At 43.8% G+C, this 26874-nt stretch overlaps 1 protein-coding gene across 1 annotated transcript in view; it reads left to right on the top strand.

The window, feature by feature from the left end:
* Positions 1-26874, top strand: part of TTC33 (tetratricopeptide repeat domain 33) — a 231383-nt gene that overhangs the window by 8621 nt on the left and 195888 nt on the right. The window contains exon 2 of the mRNA XM_018561180.1: positions 13141-13362. Coding sequence (XP_018416682.1) covers positions 13142-13362 — 221 coding nt within the window. The 5' untranslated portion in view covers position 13141. The remainder of the gene's footprint in view (positions 1-13140; positions 13363-26874) is intronic.

Consider the following 26874-nt stretch of genomic DNA (forward strand, 5'->3'; position numbering starts at 1 on the left):
GGGGGTAGGAGGGGCGTGGCGGGCCATTCAAGTGAATGGCACCGTAGCCACGCCCTCCGGCCGCAATGCGATCCGCCGCACGGGATCGCAAGGCACATTGTGCCTGCGGTCCGGTCCTGTGCGGTGCAATCAAAATAGTGCTTGTAGCATTTTGATCGCACAGGATCACTTGAATGGCCCGCCACGCCCCATCCTGCCCCACTAAAAAGTGAGCCGGCCGCAATGTGAGGCAGTGCGTTCAGGCCAAAATCGGGACGGAACGCACTGCATCTAGTGTGACTGAGCCCTGGGATGGTTACATCAAAGAGCATTGCTGGAAAATCTTATCTGTAAACTAGGAGATCTCAGGGAGTATTTTTCCCCCTGAGATGGTCCTCTTAAGCATTAGTGATGTAACTCATGCCTAAGTGATGCATTATAGCAAACACTTGGCTACCTCTCCGATACCTTCCAGGCCTCTTTGTGGGAGCAGCAAATCCTGAGCTCACAAACATTTGTTTCCTACTTCTGTGTACTCCCCTCTAGTTCCCCCATCCAGGTCCCTCGCTGCTGTTTGAGGAGGGCCGTTAATCCATAGCTACAGGTGTGGGCGGGACCGCCAGTTCCCTACTGCCTCCTCGCATGACACGACTTATCTTCTGGATCCTGACAGTACTCCTCCGCTGGACAGCCGATAGGAGTCGTCCATGTCAAGCAGACAGTGACATGGACACTCAACGAAGGACCCCGCAGGAAGTACACAAAGGAAGAGAGAAGACTCGGGAGCTGAGGGTCTCATGACTGTGGCTTTAGGTAAGTAAAACAAGTGTTTTGCTTTTTCCTCTAGCAATCAGAGGTTGGGGGGGTTTGAAATGATCCTGGAGGTGTGTTTTAGTGCATGGGTTGTGACATGCTAAAATGCATGGGTTCGCATTCCCCAATACGTCATGTCGTTTTTTTTTCAATGTCTTAGTGCGTTGGGACGCCCTTGGACATCAATGGAAACATTTTGAGGGGGGAAATTTATCAAAACTGGAGCAGACAGAATATTGAGCAGTTGCCTGTAACAACCAATCAGCTTCTATATTTTATTTTCAAAGCCTAACTGAACAAACTGAAAGTGACACTAAACTCAGGAGTTAAATCTTAAAAATGCATTCAGGGACCGTAACTATTCACAAAAATGGATCTTATTTGTGTATCACTCGGCTGTATATCCTCCAAATCATCTCTGAATTGGTGCTGACACTGTCTTTCCTTCTGGAGGGTGGCTACTTTTGTTCCCCATGGTCCCTGTGTGTGGTGTAAAGTAGTCACCGCTCCAAGCTCATTCCCAGGATGAACTACAATCTCAGGTTTAATTTACTAATTTGTATTGAGATTGTAGTCCATCACAGGAGTGAGCTTGGAGTGCTGACTACTTTACAACACACAAAGGGACCATGGGGAACAAAAGTAGCCACCCTCCAGAAGGAAGGACAGTGTCAGCACCAATCAGAGATGATTTGAGGATCTACAGCTGAGTGATACAGAAATAAGATACATTTTTGTGAATAGTGCAGGTACTTGAATGTATTTTTAAGTAAACTCTTGAGTGTAGTGTCACTTCAGAGAAGAGGATAATTTGCCGTGGGCAGCTGCTCCAGATTTTGCCTGCTCCAGTTTTGATAAATTCCCCCTCTCATGTTTCATGTGTTGGCAACAGGTATTAACAAGCCTTGGTCAGTAACCTTAAAGTGAATAATTTGGCGCCAAGCTCACTGTTGGGGATGCCACCTTTTTGTTCAAGTGAAACCTGAACACTCTAGTGCCGTGCACGGCAATTTTTTTTTTTGGGAGAATATAAAGGAGAGAGTGAAGAAAGTTAGTCCGGGGAGGGAGTAAGGAGACCATCTATAGAGGAATACAAATCCCAGAAAGACAAAATAATATGAAGCTACATACTCTGTGTTGTTCCGGGGGGTGCCCTGATGTCTCCAGGCTCTCGGGTGGGCCGTGCGGGCTCTCAGGTGGGCTGTGCGGGTTCTCAGCAGTTCTGTGTGGTATCTCACGAGGGGTCTGGAGGTGGGCAGCGTTGTGTCAGAAAGACAAAGGAGGAGATGTGTAGGCCGGCCTGTGCCTGTTTACAGGCGCCCACGGCTCACCGGAAGATGCGGCTGACTGAGGTCCCACGCTTGCTGGCACATTAGTCCGTGGGCTGAACGGAAAAAATTGATGCAATTCCTCCATCAACACAAACAGCGTGTCGATCGAGGAATCGCCGCTGTTTGCATTGTATTCTGACAGGTGCCGCCGACACCTGTCGGAATACCCAATCAGAGTGCGGAGCTCATTGGCTGCCGGCTCTGATCGTACGAATATTTTCCAGCCGGCTCCTTTGATCAGTTGATCGGGGAATGCAGCCTGAAAGGGAGCCGGCAGCCCAAACACTGTTCATTTCAGCTGGTACATTAAAAACCGACCGAAATTTGGCCAGTGTATGGGCACCTTTACTGCCACCACCAGTGAGACCTGATACTGGTTCTAGGTATTTCGACACTTTTAGGGCTTGTTCACTTTACATCAACATGCATTGCTTTAAGGCAGGAATCTGCTGCCAACAGACCACAATGGATTAAAAAACACACAAGATCATTTTTTACCAAGGCAGCGCACCAAAGCGCTTAGTATGTTGCGGTGTACTATACAGGGGGATGCCCTTCACAAGGAATGTGAGTGAGACTTTCTCTGCCTTAATGTGACCACGACTTTGTCAGCCTATTGTAACAAAAAAAAAACCTGAGTAGGGTATTTATTTAAACAGTATACCAAATGCAACAGCCAACAGTCTGAGTGCATGTGGAAGGCTGAAAGCGGCGCTGCTAATTGCAATGGAATGAGTTGTTGTAAGCCTGAATCCGGAAGTGCCGTTACTGGCAGGTTCTCCAGGAGAAATTGCAACAGACTGGTAATTTGTTTAAAGGAGAACTATGGGGTTAAGGCTTTTCCCCATAGTTCTCCTTAGGGTAACGGGAGGATACAAACTAGCGTCCTCCCGTCACCCTAGGCTCAGTATACCGCGAGCTATAGCTCGCGGTATACTGAGACGCCGCAGCTGAAGCGGATCCCGACAATTGTGCCAGGATCCGCCCAGCTGCGTGACTGACAGATATACAGTGAGGAATGATGCCAAATATGCTAAAATGTGATTTGGGGTTTACATATACTGTAAAAGATTGACAAAGGCGGATCTACATAATCTATGCCCCTTACTCATTCATTGGTCAGGTGCACTGCATCTCTGTTTGCAACAGAGTTCTACGATCTGTACACTGAATTCAGACAAATGTGCTCAAACACAATACAAATGAGATGTAAACTCAATCCACCACTAACCACCTATGGACCGGCCACTGTGTATATACGGCTGGTCCACTGCCCCATTGTTTCCGGGAGGACGTACGGGTACGTCCTCTTGTGAACGTTTGTGTGCACGTGGCCACTGCAGCCGCTGTTCCTGTTGTCATTAGACAGCGGAGAACCGTGGCTTTAGACACAGAGCCGGTTCAGCTCTGTGTCCTATGACCGCTGTGATTGGATTATCACAGCGATCACATGGCACAATGTTTACATTGCCAAGCCTTCCGCTTACAGCAGAGGCAGGGGAGAGTAAAGTGAGTAATGAATGGATGATTCATCCATTCACTACTTTCTAGTGGAAGCAAGCAGCAGAAGCAGCAAAAAAGAAAGTTTTGAATCATTTTACCCCCCCCCCACTCCTGCTTATGTTAGTGTTACGTCTAATAGATCCATTCTGTCTCCGCTCTGACCTGTATATTAACCCTTTCACCTCCCTTATCCTGCACATCTATACATTAACCCCTTCATCTCCATCATCCCACTGTATGTGACCTGTACATTAACCCTTTCACCTCTGCCTCCCTCTTTCTTTGACCTGTACATTTATTGTGTCTTGTGCACTGTTACCAAGTTCCATGTTTTAACCCCCTCAATACCAGCATGTTTCTTCATTTCCCAAAAATTGTGTCAAAAAAAATCAGATCACCTTGAAGTGTCTACTTTCCAAAAAGGAGTCATTTTTAGGATTTTCTTACTGTCCTGACATTTTTATTTGCTATGATATATAAACTAACGTAAGAGAAATAGGCTTTAAAAAAAAACTTTTTGGTCTTTTTTTACTTTTATGAAGTAATTCGTGTTTTTTTTTAGAAAGTGGTTATTAAATACCACTAAAAGAAAGCTCTATTTGGCCCAAACAATTGTATAAAATCAATTTTGTTACAGTGTTGCGTGACATTCTCAGCCAAACTTGCATAGTGCTGAAAACTAAAATATGGCCCGGGGAATGAAGATGGTGTAACTTGCCGGCACTGAAGTGGTTAAAATCGAATTCCATCTAGAAAGTTATCGTTTTATTAATAGTGGGGAAGGTTTTTGGCCTTGGCCAGGATACTATCGTGTTTTGTGTTCCTGCGTATTTCCCCCCACTTCCTTTCTGGGTGTAATTCATACAAATGCTGACAGAGGTTCTCACCCTTTCCACATTTTGCCAAAAAATAAAGCGCTTCGGATGGAACTCTTTTTAGGATTTGGCTCTAGAGCTCAAGTTTTTGATTTATGTAAATTTCTCACCCTTTTAATATAAATAGAAGACGTTTGGATTGATGGTGATGTCATTTATTGGCTGAGTAGACTGCAGTGCAATCCGAACGTTACAACTCTCTGCTGCTGTTCTGATGCAATATAAATAATATTAATAGACTGAATTTTTTTTTGGCACATACCGTATATACTCGAGTATAAGCCGTCCCGAATATAAGCCGAGGTACATGTCAGAATTATTGACTGTTGTCTTTTATATTTATTTGGAAATGTGATGTTGAAACATTTTGAGTGCAGTAACCATGGGGTTAATTCACAGATGGCCCTGTCTTCTTGTATTTCATCCACAGAATATTTAGTTGTGTGCCTTCAAGTAGTATTATACTTTTAAACCTTTTTTTCAGTAATGAATCCAGATCGTACAATTGTATATCACCCAGGAGAGTATTTCTTTACGTTTTCCCCCAAGCACCTACAGTTTCCAACGGTTTCAAGTTTCCAAACAGTTCTAACTCTCTCAGCTCAGCTTCCCTGAACTTTCTCTCCAGTACAAGATCACAAGGGACAGAGCAGTCCACAGCAGCCGTCCATCTAGGATCTTGAAGAAGGGAGGATGGAAGTGGCTTGCCTTGCGGTGTCTGTGTGTATGTGGAGACAAACACATCTTACTAGCACACACAAGGGTGGCTCCATAGGACCCTGCAAGGGAAATGAGCCACCCTAAAACAGGATATCAGGGCCAGTGCTCAGCAGACCATCTGATTCTGCAGGAAACTCACACTTTTAAAACAGAACTATAGCCAAACGTTTTGGTCAAATTGGTATATTTACTACTGTCCCGCTATATGCTGACAGCACAGTGGCGTACTGCAGCCAGGATCCCAACAATGTTGTCTGGATCCACCCAGCTGCCTGATTGACAGCTGGCTCTGCCTCTCTAGAGCCAGCTGTGCCCGCCCCCAACCTCTCTGCAGGAAGAAGCCATGAGCTGAATCATCAGTGGTTTGTGATTGCTCAGTTCTCCATCTATAGAGCCGGCGTGTGACGGCTGCAGTGTCACACACGGGCTTTGACTATTGGGAAGAGTACATTTCCCATAACGTCTTCCAGGACAGCATCACGAGATGGAATCTCCTCCCCCACACACAGGAAACACGTCACTTAATCTGTTTAAAAGCCCCTCCTCTCCTCCACTCCATCAGTCTTTTGTGTTTCCTCAGTCAAGCTGGGGAGCGCGTCACAGAACGCTGAGAGGGGCTTCCATGTGGTGATGCTGCCCGTGAAGTCTTCTTTATCCAGCCGTTTGGGTTTTCTACAACAGGGGGCTGATATGGGGCTGGCAGTTAGTACCCTGAGGGTTCAGGTATCAGCACTCAGCGTTTTCCTTCAGGTGTCACTGGCTAGGGATCAGCTTGTGGCTAGGTTCTTCAAGGCCCTTGAAAGGCTTAGACCAGTAGTGGTCCGTTTGGTTCCCCAGTGGAATTTGTCTACGGTGTTGCAGGTTCTCACAGCCGCTCCCTTTGAGCCCTTGGATGACGTCTCACTTAGAAACCTTACCTTGAAAACAGTGTTTTTGGTAGCTATTACTTCTGCTCATAGAGTGAGTGAGCTCCAGGCTCTATCCATTAAGGAACCATTCCTGTCTATTTTTGAGGATCGGGTTGTCCTTAGGACAGACCCGGCTTTTCTGCCAAAGGTCGCTTCAAAGTGCAACAGGGTGCAGGAGATCATTCTACCTACATTCTGTCCCAAACCAGTAGGTAGCAGGGAATCAGGTTTTCACTGTTTGGATGTGAGACGTTGTTTGCTCCAGTACTTGGAGATTTCCAAAGAATTTCGGAAATCTGAATCTCTGTTTGTGCTGTTCTCGGGTAGGTCCAAAGGGAAGTAAGCTTCTAGATCCTCCTTAGCTAGGTGGTTGAGGCAGGCCATTGTGGAAGCTTATGGAGTGTTAGATGTTCCTCCCCCGTCTTTGGTGACGGCACATTCAACAAGAGCTTTAGCAACGCCCTGGGCCGAACGAGCTGGTGCTACACCATAACAGATTTGTAAGGCGGCAACATGGTCAAGTTTCTCCACCTTCGCAAAGCATTATCGCCTAGATCTCAATACAGCAGGAGATCAGGCATTCGGCAGGAAGGTGCTACAAGCGGTGGTCCCGCCCTAATTGGTAAGTTCTTGGTTATTCTCTCGTGATGCTGTCCTGGAAGACGTTATGGGAAATTCAGAGTTAGGACTTACCGGTAACTCTATTTCCATTAGTCTTCCAGGACAGCAACTGCCCGCCCATTGATGCTTGTAGTATTAATGTGATGTGGTGGTATTGCCTGTATGTGCCTTGTCTTTTTCCAGCTTGCCTTCTGTTCTTGTGATGACTGAGGGAGTGGAGGAGAGGAGGGGCTTTTAAACAGATTAAGTGATGTGTTTCCTGTGTGTGGGGAAGGAGATTCCATCTCGTGATGCTGTCCTGGAAGACTAATGGAAATAGAGTTACCGGTAAGTCCTAACTCTGAATTTTTTTACTCTCCCAATACTTCTCCTTTTAACCCTTTTGCTGCCAAGCCCTCTGGAACATTTTGCACCTCAGCTGGCCACACCATTTTTGCAATTTTTCCCATTGATTTGATTTGCAATTGCTGCTTTGCTAGCGTTTGTAGAAAAAAAAACAACACCAAACCATATATTTTCTGAAAGCGGAGAATAAAAAGATGGTGGTACTAAATTTGTAGGCCCTGCGATAATTGCACAAATGTTTCTCAAATTAATATTAAACCAATAAATAAAACCAATTGATAAAGCACTAAAACCATTATCAGCGCACAAAATAAAAAATATTTTCTAACAATCTAAAAGATAAAACTGTATTAAGTGAATAATTAAACAATACCCCATAACTACAGTTATGAGAAATGGTTTAATAGGTCCAATTTTGGCAGCGGCTAGGGCAATAATACCAAGGTATTGGAGGTCAACAAAGTTCCCCCAGATGGTAGAACTTGTGAGCCGCTGATGACAGCTATTAATTTAAAGGGGACCATCTGGAGAACAGTTCTGATATAAGTTCATGGTCGACCATGAGCTTATAGCAGAACGGTAAATGCCACCGACATAAGGCGTACTGACCTGGGGTTTTGGGAACAGTTTTGTTCCGCCGTGTGCCTTGCGTCGGTGGCAGGGTAAGGGTTAAACATCAACGAGCAGCATCCACTGTAATTGATTACATCAGCATTAAAAATTGTTTATACATCTTTTAAATTTAGTATCACATAAAAATAATAAATTCCTTTTTTGGACCAGAGTCACATTGGAGTGTTGGAGTTATTTATGCAATTATAAACTCTTTTATTAGATTGTGTGTGTACACATTCATGCAGACTCCCTGTAAGGTCTCGTTCACACCTAGGCGTATTGCATATGCGCGTCTGTCGCGCGTTATTTTACCGCGATTCGATAGGACTTACCGGTAACTCTATTTCCATTAGTCTTCCAGGACAGCAACTGCCCGCCCATTGATGCTTGTAGTATTGATGTGATGTGGTGGTATTGCCTGTATGTGCCTTGTCTTTTTCCAGCTTGCCTTCTGTTCTTGTGATGACTGAGGGAGTGGAGGAGAGGAGGGGCTTTTAAACAGATTAAGTGATGTGTTTCCTGTGTGTGGGGAAGGAGATTCCATCTCGTGATGCTGTCCTGGAAGACTAATGGAAATAGAGTTACCGGTAAGTCCTAACTCTGAATTTTTTTACTCTCCCAATACTTCTCCTTTTAACCCTTTTGCTGCCAAGCCCTCTGGAACATTTTGCACCTCAGCTGGCCACACCATTTTTGCAATTTTTCCCATTGATTTGATTTGCAATTGCTGCTTTGCTAGCGTTTGTAGAAAAAAAAACAACACCAAACCATATATTTTCTGAAAGCGGAGAATAAAAAGATGGTGGTACTAAATTTGTAGGCCCTGCGATAATTGCACAAATGTTTCTCAAATTAATATTAAACCAATAAATAAAACCAATTGATAAAGCACTAAAACCATTATCAGCGCACAAAATAAAAAATATTTTCTAACAATCTAAAAGATAAAACTGTATTAAGTGAATAATTAAACAATACCCCATAACTACAGTTATGAGAAATGGTTTAATAGGTCCAATTTTGGCAGCGGCTAGGGCAATAATACCAAGGTATTGGAGGTCAACAAAGTTCCCCCAGATGGTAGAACTTGTGAGCCGCTGATGACAGCTATTAATTTAAAGGGGACCATCTGGAGAACAGTTCTGATATAAGTTCATGGTCGACCATGAGCTTATAGCAGAACGGTAAATGCCACCGACATAAGGCGTACTGACCTGGGGTTTTGGGAACAGTTTTGTTCCGCCGTGTGCCTTGCGTCGGTGGCAGGGTAAGGGTTAAACATCAACGAGCAGCATCCACTGTAATTGATTACATCAGCATTAAAAATTGTTTATACATCTTTTAAATTTAGTATCACATAAAAATAATAAATTCCTTTTTTGGACCAGAGTCACATTGGAGTGTTGGAGTTATTTATGCAATTATAAACTCTTTTATTAGATTGTGTGTGTACACATTCATGCAGACTCCCTGTAAGGTCTCGTTCACACCTAGGCGTATTGCATATGCGCGTCTGTCGCGCGTTATTTTACCGCGATTCGCGGTAAAAAAGTCGCGCGTTTCCGAAGGCTGCTTGGCTGTATCCCAATGGAAACGCGCAACAAAACGGCCCAAAGTAGTACATGTACCTTTTCAGGCGTGGGCCGTTTTGTAGCGTGTTAGGGACGGGCGGAAATACGCCAAGGGGGGAACGAGACCATTGAATACAATGGGATTTATATTTTTGAGCGTTTTGTAGAGCGTTCGTCGAGAGTAGAACGCGCTACAAAACGTTCAGGTGTGAACGAGGGCTAAGTGATTTTTAGGAAGAGAAATAGGAACTCTTACCAATAGTAGTCCATCAGAAGAATTCATGGGGTTGGCTTACTAAAGCCAAATAGGCTGCTCACATTGCTGGGGAATTTCCCTTAGCTTAGTGAATGAACCTCTGCTTATTTCCATTTTCTAGTCATGTACATGAATTCCTGCTGTTTTCCTTGCACGTGATTGGGTATTCTTTGCAAAGTGATTTTTAACATTATTCACTAATCTAAGGGAAAATTCTACTTTTGGTTCCATTAATGTGCATCCACAGGTCTCTGGATCCCAGCAACCCTCTTTATAGAAACCTCTACTTATGCCATAGTCAGATGTAAGCCTTGGCCCTTCTATTGCAATGATATGTAGGGTGCGTGGCGCAATCATCGTTTTCGCACGTAGGCGCACTCAATGTGTGTTCTTGCATCTATGTGTGCCTCTACATGGGGCGGGAGAGTTTAAAATTTTGTTTGTGTTTTTACATTTTTTTTTTTTTTTTTAGATGTGACTTTCATTTTAATTTTTTTAACGCTTAACTTTATTGCTATCACGTAAGGGGCTAACAAGCCCCCTATGTGATAGCACAGATACAGTGACCGGCCCTCTTTATGGAGACATCAGGGTTGTACTAAAACCCCTAATGTCACCTAGGGACCCCTAATGAAGCTGAGGAAGCACAGTTCTGCTCTGGCTACCGCAGAAATTACAGCTTGAAACCGGAAGTGATGTAATACACATCACTTCTGCTTTCAGTGATCGCAGGGGAGGTCAGCCACTGGAAGTGTGCTGATCTCCCTTCAATCAAGGTACAGAGAGCCGTCATGCTGGTCCCGGGTCTGCATTGGGGACAGCTGAGCTGGCAGCAGTGGCAGAAGGGGGGATGCATACTCCCTGGGACCATACAAGCAATTGGGCGGCCCGAATGCTTGTATGTAACTACCATCGCTGGCTATTTAAACGTTCCCACTCCCACTTGTCCGCAAATGGGAGTGGGAAAGGACGTTTATAAATGCCCACCCACCGTCAGGAGTGAGCTTTCCGGCCTTTGAATTACGATGGCTGGACTGCAAGTGGTTAATAGTCCAATGTCAGAGGCTCTGTAAAGGGAACCTTTCCTGACACCTAAAATGCACATGTCAGTGACTCCCCAAAGCATCAATATATTTTTTTTTTTCTTTCTTTACTAATGTTTTGAATTGTATTACAAAATGGATTTAAAGTGTTGATAAGTATTGATTTGGCAATGGAATGTTAGTAATTTAATTTTTTTGTTTACTTTTTCTTTTCTCCTTTTGCGTACAAATAATATATTTCTCAATAAAAATTTAATGAATAAAAAAACCCCCCAATCACCAGTGGCCGCTCCCAGTATTTCCAGCCTGTCACGTTCCTTTTTAATTTGAGGTGCTAGCACTTTAGTAATATTTTCAATTTGATCACTTTTATTAAAAGTAAATGTTTGGTTCATATACAACAAGCTGACTTATGAGATTGATGCCATAACCTTTTCTTGCTCACCATTGTGCAGATCTGGCCTTTCATTTTCCCCGGCACTGTAAAAAATTCAATGGCACCGCAGCCACACCCCACACCTGCAGTGCGATCGCCCTTTTAGTGCCATCGTTCGGGTCCAGTGCAATCTGCAAAAATAGTGCCTGCGTTCCGGGTGCGGGCGATCGGACTGCGGGCTGGGGGTGTTGCTGCAGTGCCATTGACTTCAATGCACCGCATGCCCCCTCCCACCCCTGAACGCAGGGAGCTGGCCGGCTTGCATTCCCAGTGCGTTACAGAGGACGAACGCTCTGGATCGCAGACTTTGTGGCGTGAACCGGCCCTAAAAGGAGGATTTGATTTGCTGGCATAGAAAAGAACAGCTCTTGCTTTAGGAACAGATAAAGACACGTTATTGCTTCTTCTGTAAAAACTTTCCTAAGCCCTCACACATGGACACAGGTGATATTAAAGTCACATTTTTTGAGCTATTTCAAATGCTGATTAATTCACTTACAATGGATGCTGCATGTGCTATATTTTGCCGATCGCACTGGACCAGAATGCAGGCAAACCCTTTTGCCCCAAAACAAAGTGAGCCGGCCGGGTTGCTTTCCAGTGCATTCCAGAAGCTGAAAGCACTGGAACGCACTCTTTATGGTATGACTGGGCCCTTAGGGCAGGTTCATACCATTTTCCGGACCAGATCTGGAACGCAGTGCATTGCGTTTTGCCATGTTTTTACCACGATTTTGCCGTGATTGGAATTTTTTTTTAAAGCTTAAAATGATCTTACAGGTGCGTTCCAGTGTGCTTGTAATCATTGTTTATGCATTCCAGTGCATTCCAGACCAGACAAAATGACACCTGCAGTATTTTTCTGGTCTGGTCTCAAACGGACTGCGCTGGTGTGAACAGGGGCCAAAAATGGCATGGGGTACTTTTGGGATGCATTTTGGGTACGGAAACAATCTGGTCTGGTCTGGAGATGATCTGGTTGTGGTGTGAATGGGCCCTCAGGGTGACTCCTTTCCCTTGCTTGTGCATGCTAGTAAGCTTCGTGTGTCTCTACTAATACACGGACGCAGCAATGAAAAGCACTGCCCTGTTCTCTGCTCTCCTATCCAAGCTAGTAGATGGGCGGCTTCACAGACTGCTCTGCCCCTTGTAATCTTGTACTGGACAAGATGTTCAGGGAAGCTGAGCTGAAAGAGGTGGAGCTGTCAGAAACATGATGACTGTAAGTGCTTGAGCAAAAATGCTTGGGTATACTATGCCTGGCCAAAAAAAGGTCACGCACTTTAATATTTTGTTGGACTGCCTTTAGTTCTGATTACAGCATCCTGTAATGCTTCTGATAATCTTATGTAATGTCACAACATTTGTTTCCATCCTGAGTTGTATTCATTTTTCACCAAAATCTTGTAGTGGTGATGGGAGAATCGGACCTCTGCGTAAAGTCTTCCCCAGCACATCCCAAAGAGTCTCAATGGGGCTAAGGTCTGGACTTTGTGTTTGAAATGATGTCTCATGTTCCCTGAACCACTCTTTCTCAATGCCAGGTTTCATCAGGCTCATCTTGGAATATGTCCGTGCCATCAGGGAAGAAAAAAAAAACAATTGATAGAAAAAAATCAGTATATTCAGGTGGGCAGCTGACCTAATTTTTCGGGGACATAACATTGCTGAACCTAGACCTGACCAACTGAAGCAAGCCCAGATCATAGCACTGCCCGAAATCCAGGTGGTGACTTTTTTTGGCCAGGCAGAGTATATTTGATCTGGATTAAGTATTGAAAAAGGTTTGAGAGTTTAATACTTCTTTCAGGGGTAGCCTGCTAGTCAAGCAGTTGGTGTGAAGTAGCCACAGTGATGTGATAAGGCGGTGCTTAGAAAAAGTTATCCCTCTTGCTGTTGTGGTGGTGATATCACTGGCTTGGTTGGTTAGGTCGCAATGAAACTATGACTAAGAGTTGGGGAGAGCCTACCATGATCTGACTGGTAGGTCCCCTTCCAAAGAGCAAAGACTTGTACATTACATTGACCTATGCCTTCTGTATATATTCTCACCATTGATGTATGGCAATCAGTAATATCTCAATATGTTATATGTACATATAAAATAATCTGTCTTCTCCATAGTATGGCTTCCTTTGGCTGGAAGAGAAAGATTGGTGAGAAGGTATCGAAGGAGACCTCACAGAACTTTGAAAAGGAGTCAGCTGAAGAAGACCGTATCATCGAGAATGATGACGTGGACTGGCTCCACTATGTGAAACGTAAGAAAGGAATTCTCCTGGAGGATAATATCACAAAAAGTAAACACCTGAAAGATGAAGGAGCCTTATTGGCACTGAATGGCAGGTATGACTAGCAGAAATCTACTTTTTGTGGCATTTTGGTGAATGTTCACGGTAAATTCTTTGTATATTGCATGTCTATGTTCTCAATAGCAACCAGTTAAGTTCTGTCCCATGTTTTGGCTTAGTGACGGAAGCCTAGATCACGGGTTAGTTTCTTTCTCTCTGGCACTCAAAAGAAAGTTTCTGCACCCTGAAGGCCATCCCTCCTGCCACCAGCCATTATGGCTATTGGAGTGTTGGATTTTGGGATAGGCAGAATGTCTACTATTTTGGGTCACAACAATTGGGCGACAACACTGATTTTAAATTTTCTCTTTCTCTTACTCTAGTTTATTGAAATCTGTTTCAGTTTTTTTTATTTGTATATTATTTCCTATTTTAAAATGTAAAAATGTGCATTAAAAGGGCAGTTTATCATCATGTGGTCCAGATGTGGTCAATGTGTGAGTTAGGGTTCCCAATGCGGTCCTACATCCAATTTTCGGGCCTCCAGATCATACGATATAACCGTCATTCTGTTGGGCAATGCTTTGGGAAATTGAGGTATGGCCAATTAGAGGGAAAACAAAATGCACGCTTACCGGTGGGACAGGTTGGGTGTAAGAAGGGTTGGACACCTCTGATTGTCTTCAAGTATTGGTAGTCATTCCCATCTATTTGTTCGATAAAGAAACTATTGTTGAACCTTGTTTATATGTATTGTTCTGGAAAAGTGGTCACTATTTGATGTGATATTGACTGGATAGGACAAATATCCAACTTTTGTATTGTGTAGCCCACGTAGAACATGTCCTGAAAAGTGACTTAGTTAGGGACTTGAGTCAATGTTACCGGATTTAAGCATATGTAGTGAGAACAGAGTAAAGAAGCTGCCCCTGGTGGCTTTATTTTAAAGGACATGCACAGGGGCTTTCCTACAGGCCCTTGCCTACAGTGCCTGGTAAATTATTGCTTGGGGGCGAGTATAAAAATACACTGGTCATATAAAAAGTCACACACTCTAATGTTTTGTTGGACCGCCTTTAGCTTTGATTACGGCACCCATTCACTGTGGCATTGTTTTTATAAGCTTATGCAATGTCACAACATTTATTTCCATCCAGAGTTGCATTCATTTGTCACCAAGATATTGTAGTGATGATGGGAGAGTCGGACCTCTGTGTAAAGTCTTCTCCAGAACATACCAAAGATTCTCAATGGGGTTAAGGTGTGGACTCTGTAGTGTCCAATCCATGTGTGACAATAATGTCTCATGCTCCCTGAACCACTTTCACAATCTGAACCTGATGTATCCCGGCATTGTCATCTTGGAATATGTCCAATGTGCCATCAGGGAAGAAAAATCCATTGATGGAAAAGCCTGATCATTCAGTATATTCAGGTGGGCAGCTGACCTAATTTTCTGGGGACATAGCATTGCTGAATCTAGACCTGACCAACCAAAGCAACCCGAGATCATAACACTGCCCGAAATCCAGGTGGTGACTTTTTTTTTTTTACCATGCAGCGTAAGTCTAAAGCCTCCTCCAGCAAACGTCTTCCAGATCTGAATTCTGCACTTGTAAAAGAAGTCCGATTCCATTTTTGTATTCTCATTTGTTTCCTTATAACATGGGGGTTGTAAAGGGGTACAGAGAGAACAGTCCTCGTGTTGTATATCCCGAGTGGATACTTTCTGATATCTTTTATACCCCTTGTGATATCTGCGCAAATCCTGCCATTCTTTTTCATGGTATGTTTTGCTCAACAGTGATTTTTTTAATACTAGGTGGCCTTAGCTTTAAACAAACTTAGTAACAGAATCTGAATGTTCAGTCTTGTATTACGTGCAGTCTAATGGATTTTTTCTTTTATTTTCACCCCCGTTAAGGTTTAAAGTGACACTAAACTTGGGAGTTAAATCTTAAAAATACATTCAAGTACCCTTGCTATTAAGAAAAATGTATCTTATTTGTGTATCGCTTGGCTGTAGATCTCTGAATTGGTGCTGACACTGTCCTTCCTTCTGGAGGGTGGCTACTTTTGTTCCCTATGGTCCCTGTGTGTGTTTTAAAGTAGGAACCGCTTTCAAGCTCGCTGCCATGATGGACTACAATCTCACGTTTAGTTTATTAATTTGTACTGAGATTGTAGTCCATCACACAAGTGAGCTTGGAGCGGTGGTTACTTTACGACACACACAGGGACCATGGGGAACAACAGTAGCCACCCTCCAGAAGGAAGGACAGTGTCAACATGAATTCAGAGAAGATTTGAGGCTCTACAGCCGAGTGATACACAAATCAGATCCATTTATGTTAATGGTTAAGGTACCTGAATGTATTTTTAAGATTTACCACCTGAGTTTAGTGTCACTTTAAATGTATAGGTAAGATGTGTTGTTTATCACTTGTACCACAAGGTGGTGCTATAACCCTTTAGAAAAGATTTTCGCTCTTTGGATTTCTTTAGCAGCAGGACAGATGATATTTTCTGTGTATTTCGTTTTCAGGTTGTGTGATTGGGAAACTTTATTCTATTGATCTGTCTGCTGTCATGTTATGGATTTCACATTGATTTAAGTTATCATTTTGGGGCAGCCTAATGTTACCCGCAGGAGAGTCTGACCTTTTGCTCTTTATTTGAACAATTAAATGGAAAAGCAGGACACTATTTTATAACGCACTGATTGCTGTATAATAGCAGCTTTAGAGAACAACTCCGGGCAAATAAAATATTAACCCTTGTAGGGGGGATTTCCCTGCACTGCAAGGATGAAATGCTCGTTTTGTCTAGGAAGCTAAAATAACAGAGATTAATATTCAACAGAGGGTTAATATTTTATACTCACCCGAACCATGATTCTGGCTGGCTCCTAGATCGGTCTCCACCTCCGCTCCAGTGATGGAATCTCCCTTTTGTGTCCTCACTCGCAGACACTTAAACCGCCGTAGTGGAGGAGGAGACAGGCTGGGGGGGGGGGGCGGTCTGGGAGCGTGGTTCAGGTGAGTATATCTCTGTTATTTTAATCCATTTGATAACCCATAGATAGATCTATTTATATCTCTGACCTGATTTGAGAGAAACAATGTATTAATCACTAATTCTTATAAATTGATAAATATAAACGATCCAATGTGTGAACACTCCTGCTGAAAATACATTTGGAGCAGCTGTGGGTGGGGTATATCCCCAGTTAGATACAACTCTGTAATCCTGTATCACATCATAAATATCGATCTTATGACTTTAACCAGTTGACATCCGCGGTGTTAAACCCCCTTCCCATCCAGGCCATTTTTCAGTATTCAGCGCTGCGGTACTTTAACTGACATTTATTCCGTCATGCAGCGCTGTACTGAAATGAATTTTATACCCTTTTTTGGGGACAGATAGAGCTTTCTTTTGGTGGTATTTATTCACCACTGGGGGTTTTATTTTTTTACTATATTAAGGAAAAATTACCGAAATTTAAAAAAAAAAACAGTTTCCCCTATATTAAATGATAAAACATTTATTATTACCCAATTTTTTGGTACTGTGCAATCTAGAGCTCTAGACCAAAACAGTGAGTACTCTTGTTTAGTGGCGCCATTTGCCACAGTTCTGAAGATCTCAAAGTGTGAACCTTGTACCTTTTTAATCACGAAGAGGTTTAAACACCCTTCTCGGAACTTACGAGACTGTGTTATAATCCCAGGTGAATAACTTGATTGATATACAGCATCCACTTCTTACATGGATTATTAAAAACACCTCCTATGTGAAACCCACCACTTGCAGGACTACAGAAGGAGTCCTTTGTCACCACACTGTTGATTGTTTCATCTTGGTATTTATAACCCCACTAGGTATACAAGCAATTAAGGGAACTTTACTAGCAATGCAAGATGCAATTAAATCATGAAAATCACTTTGTGTTCATTCTAGAAATGATCGCAACAATGTCTTTTGAGCGCATAACAAACATTGTCAGTTAAAGGAGAACTATGGGGTCAGTGTTTTTCCCCATAGTTCTCCTTGGGGTAACGGGAGGACACAAACTAGCGTCCTCCCGTTACCCTAAGCTCAGTATACCGCGAGCTACAGCTCACGGTATACTGAGACGCCGCAGGCGGAGCGGATCCCGACTTAGATGACGGGAACCGCCCAGCTGCGTGAGTGACAGCTGGCTCTGCCTATCTAGAGGCAGAGCCAGCTAGACCCAGCCCCCGCCCCCGTCCATTCCGCCAGTCAGCGCTGGCAGATCGGAGCAGGGAGAGGGGAATCCAGCCCCTCCCCCTGTCACGGCAGAGAGCCGTGACAGGATCGAGAGGTGAGCGAACGCAATATGTGTTCGCTCACCTCCCGATCTACTGAGCCGACCTGTGACAGTCTCATTGTCACAGGTCGGCTAGAACTATGAGGATGAGTGAAAAGCACTCGCCTCATACTTCTCCTTTAAATATCTGACATCAAAGGCTCCACCGGCTTATACTTGAAACTGATCAGTTCGTCCTTTAGTGTGTGCATGAAGCGAGTGAAACCATGGTTGTACAATCATTTTTTAATAGGGGTTTCAGGTGATGGTTTTTGATGGTTGATATCGATGACCTGTGTTTAAAACATGTTTAATAAAGATTTATATTTTTATACCACAGCAGACACTCCGACCCTTTTTATAACTGTTCTTTGATCTAATCTTCTTTAGATCAGTATCATTTTTCCCCCTGTTATTTTAGCTCCCTAGATAAAACGAGCACTCAACCCTTGCAGAGCGGGGGTTGCCCCACTGCAAGGGTTATGATTTTATTTGCCCTGAGAATTTCGCCTAAAGAATTGGCAATTGTCCTATTGTCCCATGATTTTTCCAGGTATTCCTGTGAAGAGTCAGCTAGGTAATACACAGTAGAGCAGGGGTCAGCAATCTCGGCACTCCAGCTGTTGTAAAACTACAAGTCCCATGAGGCATTGTAAGACTCTGACAGCCACAGGCATAACTCTGAGGCAGAGGTATGATGGGATTTGTCGTTTCAGCACATCTGGAGTTCCAAGGTTGCCTACCTCTGCAGTGAAGTGCTCTCTCTAGTCGACTTTTCACATGAACTCATGCCAGTAAAATCACTAGCTCAGGTCTCATGGCTATGCCATAGGTGGGGAATCTCTTCATCAGGGTCCTGGAGTCCAGCGAAGAGGGTGGGTGGAGCCTGTTTTGTAAGTATATTCATGCTTCAGGTCACTATTTGTAACTTTAACCCGGTTACTACAGTTCTGTTAGTTTGGTTCCTCCTACTGGCTGCCAGCAAGATTTTCCACTGGTGGCACTAGCTCTTCCCAATACATTGTTGGACACCTCACAGGGCCACTGTGCTCGGATTCACCAACCATGCCGACCTTATTTCATTGCAGTCTGTTCTCCAAATCCTCCACTCTGTATTCATAACTGTCTAATTTAGTTTTAGCAATATTCAGGCACTGTTGGAGAGGAACAATGTCGTTCTTAACCAAGCTAACTCTACCCTCTAGTGCAGTAGTTCAAGGTTCTCGGCGCAAAAAGGATATTCTTTTCATTGATGCCCTTTAAATGGTCTGACATACTAACAGGGATGCTTTGTATTTGTATTAAATGCAATTAAATGCCTAGTCTAAGTATTGAAAGCGTGATCTCTGTAACTTACAGTTGTGGTGAGATGGCAGTAACTCGTAGTAGAGTTGGCAGTTGAATCAATCCTTATGACACCTTGAACAACGTTGAGAAGTTTAATCTAAACTGTACAGATCTTTACAACAGCGAACATAGTATAGGTGGAAAGATCATAATGTGATCCACTCAGCAAAGGACATGTGGCTGAGATGCAGACTGGAACATGATAAAGAAGGGTGGAGCTATCTACACAGAGTAAAACTGAAATATGGATAGGGGTGCAGACAAATACCAGACATATTAAAGCAAATAATATTTAAAGGCGTATAACAATGCATGTGTGACATGACAATCCCTCTTTGTCAGTGGTGCGGCAGTGTCAGGCTCTTCATGTTTTGCACAGGTCTCTCCCTCTTCCATTTACTTGCTTGTCTGTTGAAATTAAACTGGTTTAACCAGCTAGCCTAGACCTCAACAGACATTTAACCCTTGCAGTCCAGGGACAGCCCCATTCAAGGGAAGTTTTTGTTTCCCTGGAAATAGGCTTTAAAAGAGACCTAAGGGGTAAGTGTTTTCCCCATAATTCTCTTAAGGGTCACGGGAGGACATATACTAACCTCCTCCCGTGACCCAAAGCTCAGTATATCATGGGCTAGATCTACCCAGTTGTGTGAGTGACAGCTGGCTCTGCCTATCTAGAGGCAGAGCCAGCTGTGCCCGCCCACTCCCCCGTTCGCTCCTCCACTCAGCGCTGGAGGATCGGAGCGGGGAGGGGGAAAATCCCTGCGGGGGCAGTGACTGACAGTCACCACTCTCTCCATGGAGATCATTGGGAAGTGAGCAGATCGGTGTATGTTTCTGCTCACTTCCCGATCTATAGAGCCGACCTGTGACAGCCTCCTTGTCACAGGTCGGCTCTAACTATATGAGGATGAGTGGAAATCACTCGCCTCATAGTTTTCCTTTTTAAATTAGCATTAGAATCCTGCTATAAAACTTCCTGCGGGCTCGTAGAATGAACTGACTCACTTTAGAATCCTTCTTTAGTTTATCTGCTAGTAGTGAATTAAAAAGACAAAGCAAGCCAGTTCTAGGCAGGACAATGCGTGCCGTTCATAGATCTTTGTGACCTGTCTAAAGATTCAGACCAGCTTTGAACTTCATTGTCTCTGCCCCGTAATCTCTCTTCACTGTCATTGCCATGTCCTTGTAACCACTGGAGTCAGCACCTCTTGAGTATGTGATACTTATTGTATCCTTGCTTTTCTGTAGCAATAAAGTAAATTGAAACCATGATTTCAGAGAGAGGAAAACAAACTTGTACGCACATGCTGCATTGTTCCGCCAATGTGAAACAAGCTTCAGACGGTGGTTTTATTTGGCAATAGATGCTGTTTTTGTTCTGGCACCATCAATAGAACAGAATATTTTTTTTTTTGTATGAGACAGATTTGCTTAGTCATTTTGAGCCACAAAAGCCTTAGTCATTGAACTTTTACACTACTGGTTATAATGATTTAGTGTAATGTCAAAAATGTAAAATATATGGAAAGATCAAAATTATTTTTTTCTGCATAGAGTAAGGAAGCCGTTGGGTTGTTTTTGGAGGTTCCCCTTCACTTCATGTCCTGTAGACACAAGAAGAGAGAAGAAATCTCTATAATGTGAGGGAGATCTTCTCGTAAGTAGGGTATACACGGTGTGGTATTGTGTGCCAATCCCATGGTAGAACTGGGTGTTGTAGTCACCCAGGACTCTCAGCCAGAGGCCCTGAGTGGTTCCAGGACGCAAGTTCTTGTACTGGGAAGGAGCTGACTAGCGGCTCTTCCCAGGATTTCTGGATTTGGCATGGGATCCTGGAACTGGGAGATTTCTACGAGAATTGGGAAGGATGAAATCTCCATTTCTGGGATCCATCGTTTAGTAGTGGCCAGCACCTAATGTTTGCACATCTGTGCACAGCCCTTATGGAAAGGGTGCTGGCTAATGTTCTGAGCTCCAGCTGGGAAAGAGAAACAGACGGTGTTCAGGAGTCAGGAGAACTCCATCCAGAAGTCAGAGGGCAGCCAGGTGGCTGTGTATGTGTTGGAGGCACATGGGAGAGCCTGTGACACACAAGGGATGTGTGCAAGAGTCAAGCGAGAGGTGTGACAGCTATTGAGAGATGCTAACCAGTGTTGGGCAAGGCTGTGGACTGTGGCTCTGTTAAGAAAAACCCTAATGTCCAGGGACTGGAACACATGGAGTATGTGTGACAACCTGGAGTCGGTGAGATTATGTAATACATTCTGTTTGCTGAAATAGAAGCGGACCTTGTGTTATCACTCAAGATAGCTGTGTTTCTGTTATGAAAGAAATAAAATACTTTTCTGTTTTATGTTAAAGTGGCTTCGAGACGGGTCTTTGAGCGCTCACCATTTGTGCCAACTTCCCCGAACACAACAACGGTTAGAATTTCGAACGAATGGAATTTGTTTTTGGAACATTTTTTTTCGATTTTCTAATTGTTGGTGGGGTAAAATCAATGACTGAATTTGACCACAGTTAGAACTAAAAATTTGAAGGAGCATGATGGAAAATGTTTCTCAATCGAAAGAAATTCTAAGCCCTGGTTCACACGTAGAAGTTTTTGAGCAGTTCGAAAAGTGCTTTTAACTGCCCAACACAAGAAACCCATGATTTTCAATGGCCATGGTTCACACCTGAGCAGGAAAACGCCAGATGCCTGAAAAGATACGGGAACTTCTTTTGCCAGTTAAAAGCGCTTTTCCTCCCCATAGACTTCATTGGAAATGCCAAAAAATGTGCAACAGAAGCATTTTGCACATTTTTCATGAGATATCTTGCGCGTTTATACACGCGTTCTTCCATTGCACACAATGGTTTCTGAGCTGCCTATCAAAACGGGTGTCATGTACGTGCGTTAAAACGCGCATACAAAATGTGCACTAGCAAAACGTTTTCCTGGCACACTCACAAGCTAGCATATAAAAAAACTTGTCTCGCACTAAGGTTAAAAACAGAGGTTTGGATACACGTCTTCTGCAGAAAATGTGAAAGCCGCACAGCCGCGCCAAGGCACCTCTTATAGTGCGGTCCTAACTCTAGACTATCAGAGCCTCCATCTTGGAGCACATGGGGCAGAAGATAAAATTGGGTGTGGGTGTGTCAGGAGGAAGCCCAATCCCCCTTAAAAACACAGACGCACAAGGGATCCCGCACATCCCAATAGCAGCTGAGACCCCCCCATGAATCACTGCACCAAAACAGTCAAGCAAAACAGATGACAAACGCACTCATCAATTTGTCACCAGCTTTACAGTAAGGTGCACACGGAATGGTATATGTATATTGGTGCCCTTTAAAGCCCATCTCCGGAATACTAATCGCTGGAGCAAGATAAAACAACTTGGTGGCCATTTTACTTACCTAAAGCCGTGGTCACATGATCCTCCTGTACCAAGTCTTCCCTCTTCCTCTGTTTACATCTGGCGGGGGTCCCATGTTCCTCATGGTTCCTGTGTGTGCTGTAAAGTAGACGCTGCTTCAAGCTCACTCCTGTGTTGGACTACAATCTCAGTACAAATGAGTAAACTAAACATGAGATTGTAGTCCAACATAGGAGCGAGATTGGAGTGGTGCAGGGGTGTGGACATTTCTTTAACAAACTCCTTGTCCAAGGACCTAAGTGGGGGCCCCATCTACTTGTCCTTCATGACAATCTACTTGTTTTTATACAAAAGATAATTGTAACTGAAACCGTATTTAACCGCATGAAGAAGCACTTCTCATTGGTCAGCATAGACAGGTGACTGCGCTGACCTATGAGTGCAAGCTAAATTCAAAATCCCTAGTGGAGGGCTGCTTTGGACGGCAGTATGGGGTACGGATAGTACGCCCGTTTTGGCAGAGGGGAAGGACCATTCACCGAAAGGTAGGATGTACAGATACAGGATTTTTGGTATTGAGTACGAATACCGATATTTTAATTTTTTCCCCCTTCTCGCCGATAACGAATACTGGTGCCATGTGCCCAGATTATCAGGACTCCGGGCAATGGATCATGACCCGCCGTCCAGCTTCCTGATTGCCTAGGAAGCCAGTGTTCTATTGAAAGAACACCGCCTTTACTTCCTGAGGCTGCTCGGCTTCCTGATTGGTTAGTAAGCCAGGCTGCCTAGCAACGAGTGAAGCTGGCTTCCTAGCCAATCATGAAGCGGGGAGGTGGGTCTTAACCTGGTGGCCGGCTTTCCTCATTAGAAAGGAAGCTGGCTCTATGGTTCCTCGGCACTGCTGATCAGAGGGAGATCTCCCTCTGACCGGAAGTTCTGGTATCTGAGGTAAGTATCGGAGCATTTGGGTGAGTACCAGTACTCAGCCAAATGCTTGGTATTGGCACCGATACTGGTATTGGTGCATCCCTACCGAAATGTAAGTGGAGGGGTGGAGGGGGCCAGATTTGAGTGGGTAATTCCATTTTCCCAAATGACTTGGGAAAGTGAACTTACCCTTTAATGCACATTGTGCCTGTTACAGAGCGCTGCTGCCCAACTATCACAATATGGCACACAGTGGAATGGGGGCAGCACGCACACACACACAATGCCCATTTTCATGCAGAGGGTGGGGGTGAAGGGATTGGTTGTAATTTTTTATTTATTTTATTGTTTTTTTACTATAACACAGGGCCTAGAAAAAAAAAATACTTGCCCGGGGGCGGGAGCTTCATGTCCCTGGCGTTGGGCGATAGGAATTGTGCACCCCTGCGGTGGCTGCTTTACAACACACTCATAGGAACCATAAATAACAAGTAGCCCCCTTCCAGAAGGAAGGACAGTTTCAGCATGAGTTCAGAGATGATTTGAGGATCTACAGCCGAGTGATACACAAATAAGATACATTTCCTGATTTTATTGTCACTTTAACAATGGAACAAAAGTTGTTTCCTAACACCAAAATACCACACTAACCAAAAACCTTCCTACGACTTTCCCCCTAAATTTCCTTTGCTTGTTTTTCTGCTTTATATTTGTGTTTACTATTTTGTATACATCCGTGTTCAGTGCCGTCCCCCACGTCTTTTAATTGGCTATGATTACAAAGTGTCTTTGTAAAATCTGTGGATGGAACTGATAATTGTTCCCACCAACAAATTCCCTGCAATAAAATATCTCCGGCAATGCTGAAGTGGTGGAAAGTGTGTAACGACTGAACAAGTGTTAGTCCTCCAGCTAATAAATCACACCCACAGGATCATTATATCTCGTAAGAGTTGTCTTGTGTCTTCTTACTTTCCTTTTTGGCAACATTGTTTTTCTTTTAATACTGGCCAAACATGTGCGCTAGTTTCCATAGCCGCTCTGTGAAAATCATTTTGGCAGATGTCTTGTAATGTGGATATCCACTTTGTATTTTTTATTTTTTTTGTTACTAATCACTCATAAGTCATGAGAGCCTGAAAATCTTCTTCAGTGTGGTGTGTGTTGGACGAGCATTTCCAAAACTTTAGGCCAGGGATAGGCAACCTTGGCACTCCAGCTATGGTGAAGATACAATTCCCATCATGCGCCTGGCGCTTGGAGTCATATCAATAGCTGTTAGTCATGCAATGCCTTGTGGGACTTGTAGTTCCACAACAGCCGGAGTGCTGAGGTTGCCTACCCCTGCTTTAGGCATTCATGTCAAACTTCGAGTACCATTATAACATTGGTGTCAATGCCTGTGGTTTCAGTGTGTGTCCAGATTGTGTCTCCTGGCCCCAAAAATCTCAGACTCACAATAATTACAGGCTGCTGATCACAACTGATATTTCTACGACAATATCATACATAGGCTTCCTGAATGAGATTTAACTTCCATTAATGTAGTATTAAACGCTCAAACTTTTCTTCAACAATCCAGATGAACCAATTTTACATTGCCCAGCAAAGTATTTCTTAAAATTTTTGCCCAAGCACATACAACCATCATGACATCACAGAGCCGCGCTGCAGCTGACATGGATCCCGACAATATTGTGGGGATCCACCCTGCTATCTGATTGACAGCTGGCTCTGCCTCTAGCGCTGTGCTGTGCCCGCCCCCTCCCCTGTCTGTCCCTCCAATGAGTGCTGGAGGTATACAGAAAGGGCAGAAGGGAATGTAAGTAGCATGTAAATTTCAGCTGTTACATAAATGGAGGTGTGAATAAGCCGCGCGATGGCTGATTTTTAACTTCTCACTACGAGATATAGCGTGACCAGGATGACTGCAAACCTTCAGGATACATTCACACCATCATGCTGCAGTAACATGTACATAACTGCAATGCATGGTGACATGGGTTACGCACGTTGGTTTGATATGGTGCCGTTAATTCTGAATGCCTCTCCAACGCACTTTGCAAATGGATCTGCATTACAGAACACCGAACTGCACACTAATGCTGTACGGTGTATTGTAGTGTACTGCATTACAGAAAATAGTACATGTACCTGTTTTGGTGCATTAGACAGCCTATTTAGATGAATGGGTCACCCTAATGCAATGTGTTTTTTTTAACAGTGCAGGATTGTGAATGGACCCTCCTCATAGACATCCTATGTTGTTCATATACAAACACAACTATAAAATGAAGTGCAGCCAACCACAATGACTAGTCAGATGCTTGTCTGGGTTTTCTAATGCAGCGTTTCTCAACCCTTCCTTTTTTTTCAGTCATGCACCCTTAAAAAGTATGCAAAATCTTGAGGAACCCCAGTCTAAGGGGTAATGTAAGGGGGGACCCCACACAAAAAACACATGAAAAAGCGGGGTTCCATCCTTTGCATTGAAGTCCTTCATTCAAATCAAGAACCCCTTCACATCAAAGCTTCCCCTTTCACATCAGAGTCATTAGAAGCCCCCTTCACATTAGAAAACCCCTATACATTAGGAGCCCATCTTCACGTCTTCACATCAGGAGCTCCCCTCTCACATGAGAGCCCCCCTTTCATATCAGAATCCCTCCTTTTACCTCAGAGGTTCCCGTCATGTTAGAGTCCTACCATCACAAAATTTCAAGTCACCCCTCAGGAAGCCAGAAGGCACCCCATTGTCCTACGGCACCCTGATTGAGAAAGGTTGCTCTATTATATATCAGAAACCTGTACCAATTAGGTGGTTATTTAGTAAAAAAATTTGCTTAAAGTGATATTAAAGTCAAAATGTGTTTAAGCTATTTTAAATGCTGATGAAATCACTTACAATGGATGCTGCTCCTTGATGTTTAAAAGTTTTTTAGTTTCCCGCAGAATCAGCTGGTCCCCCTGAACACTGGCCCTGATGTCCTGTTTTAGGGTAACTCCTTTCCCTTGTAGGGTCCTAAGTAGTCACCTTTTGTGTTTGCTAGCTAATAAGCTGAACAAACACACAGACACAGCAAGGCAAGACACTCCATTCCCCCCCCCCCCCCCCCCCCCCATCCCTTGTGATCTTCTACTGGACAGGAAATTCAGAGTTTAAAACACATGATAAGAAAGCTCCTTGCTCTAACATGACAACGCTGCTCCGAGAAACAGTACGGTGGGTGAATGTTGTCACCCTAGGACAGAAAGTGTTCCTGGCAGGATCACCAGGTGAAAATAATGGAGCCTGAAAAAAAGACTACTAATGCAGACACCACATCAAAGGACTAGTAAGCTACAATATATCCCATTTTTGGTTTTGGTTTTGGTTAGGGATGTTCAGATACCAGTGCCGATACTTGGCATTTTTCACAAGAACTACCAGGGTTGCAGAGGTTGCAGCTGGGACCTGGCTCTGGCGCTCCACCACTGTCCTGAAATCATTAGTCTGTATTGTTTTACAAAAGCTGTCACATGACAATAAACAAAAATGTATCCGTACTTGTATCTGTGAGTACTTGGGTAAGTATCAATACTTGTACTTGGA

Source organism: Nanorana parkeri, unplaced genomic scaffold (assembly GCF_000935625.1).
Source record: "Nanorana parkeri isolate BGI_ZX_2015 unplaced genomic scaffold, ASM93562v1 scaffold505, whole genome shotgun sequence".
Classification (NCBI taxonomy): Eukaryota; Metazoa; Chordata; class Amphibia; order Anura; family Dicroglossidae; genus Nanorana; species Nanorana parkeri.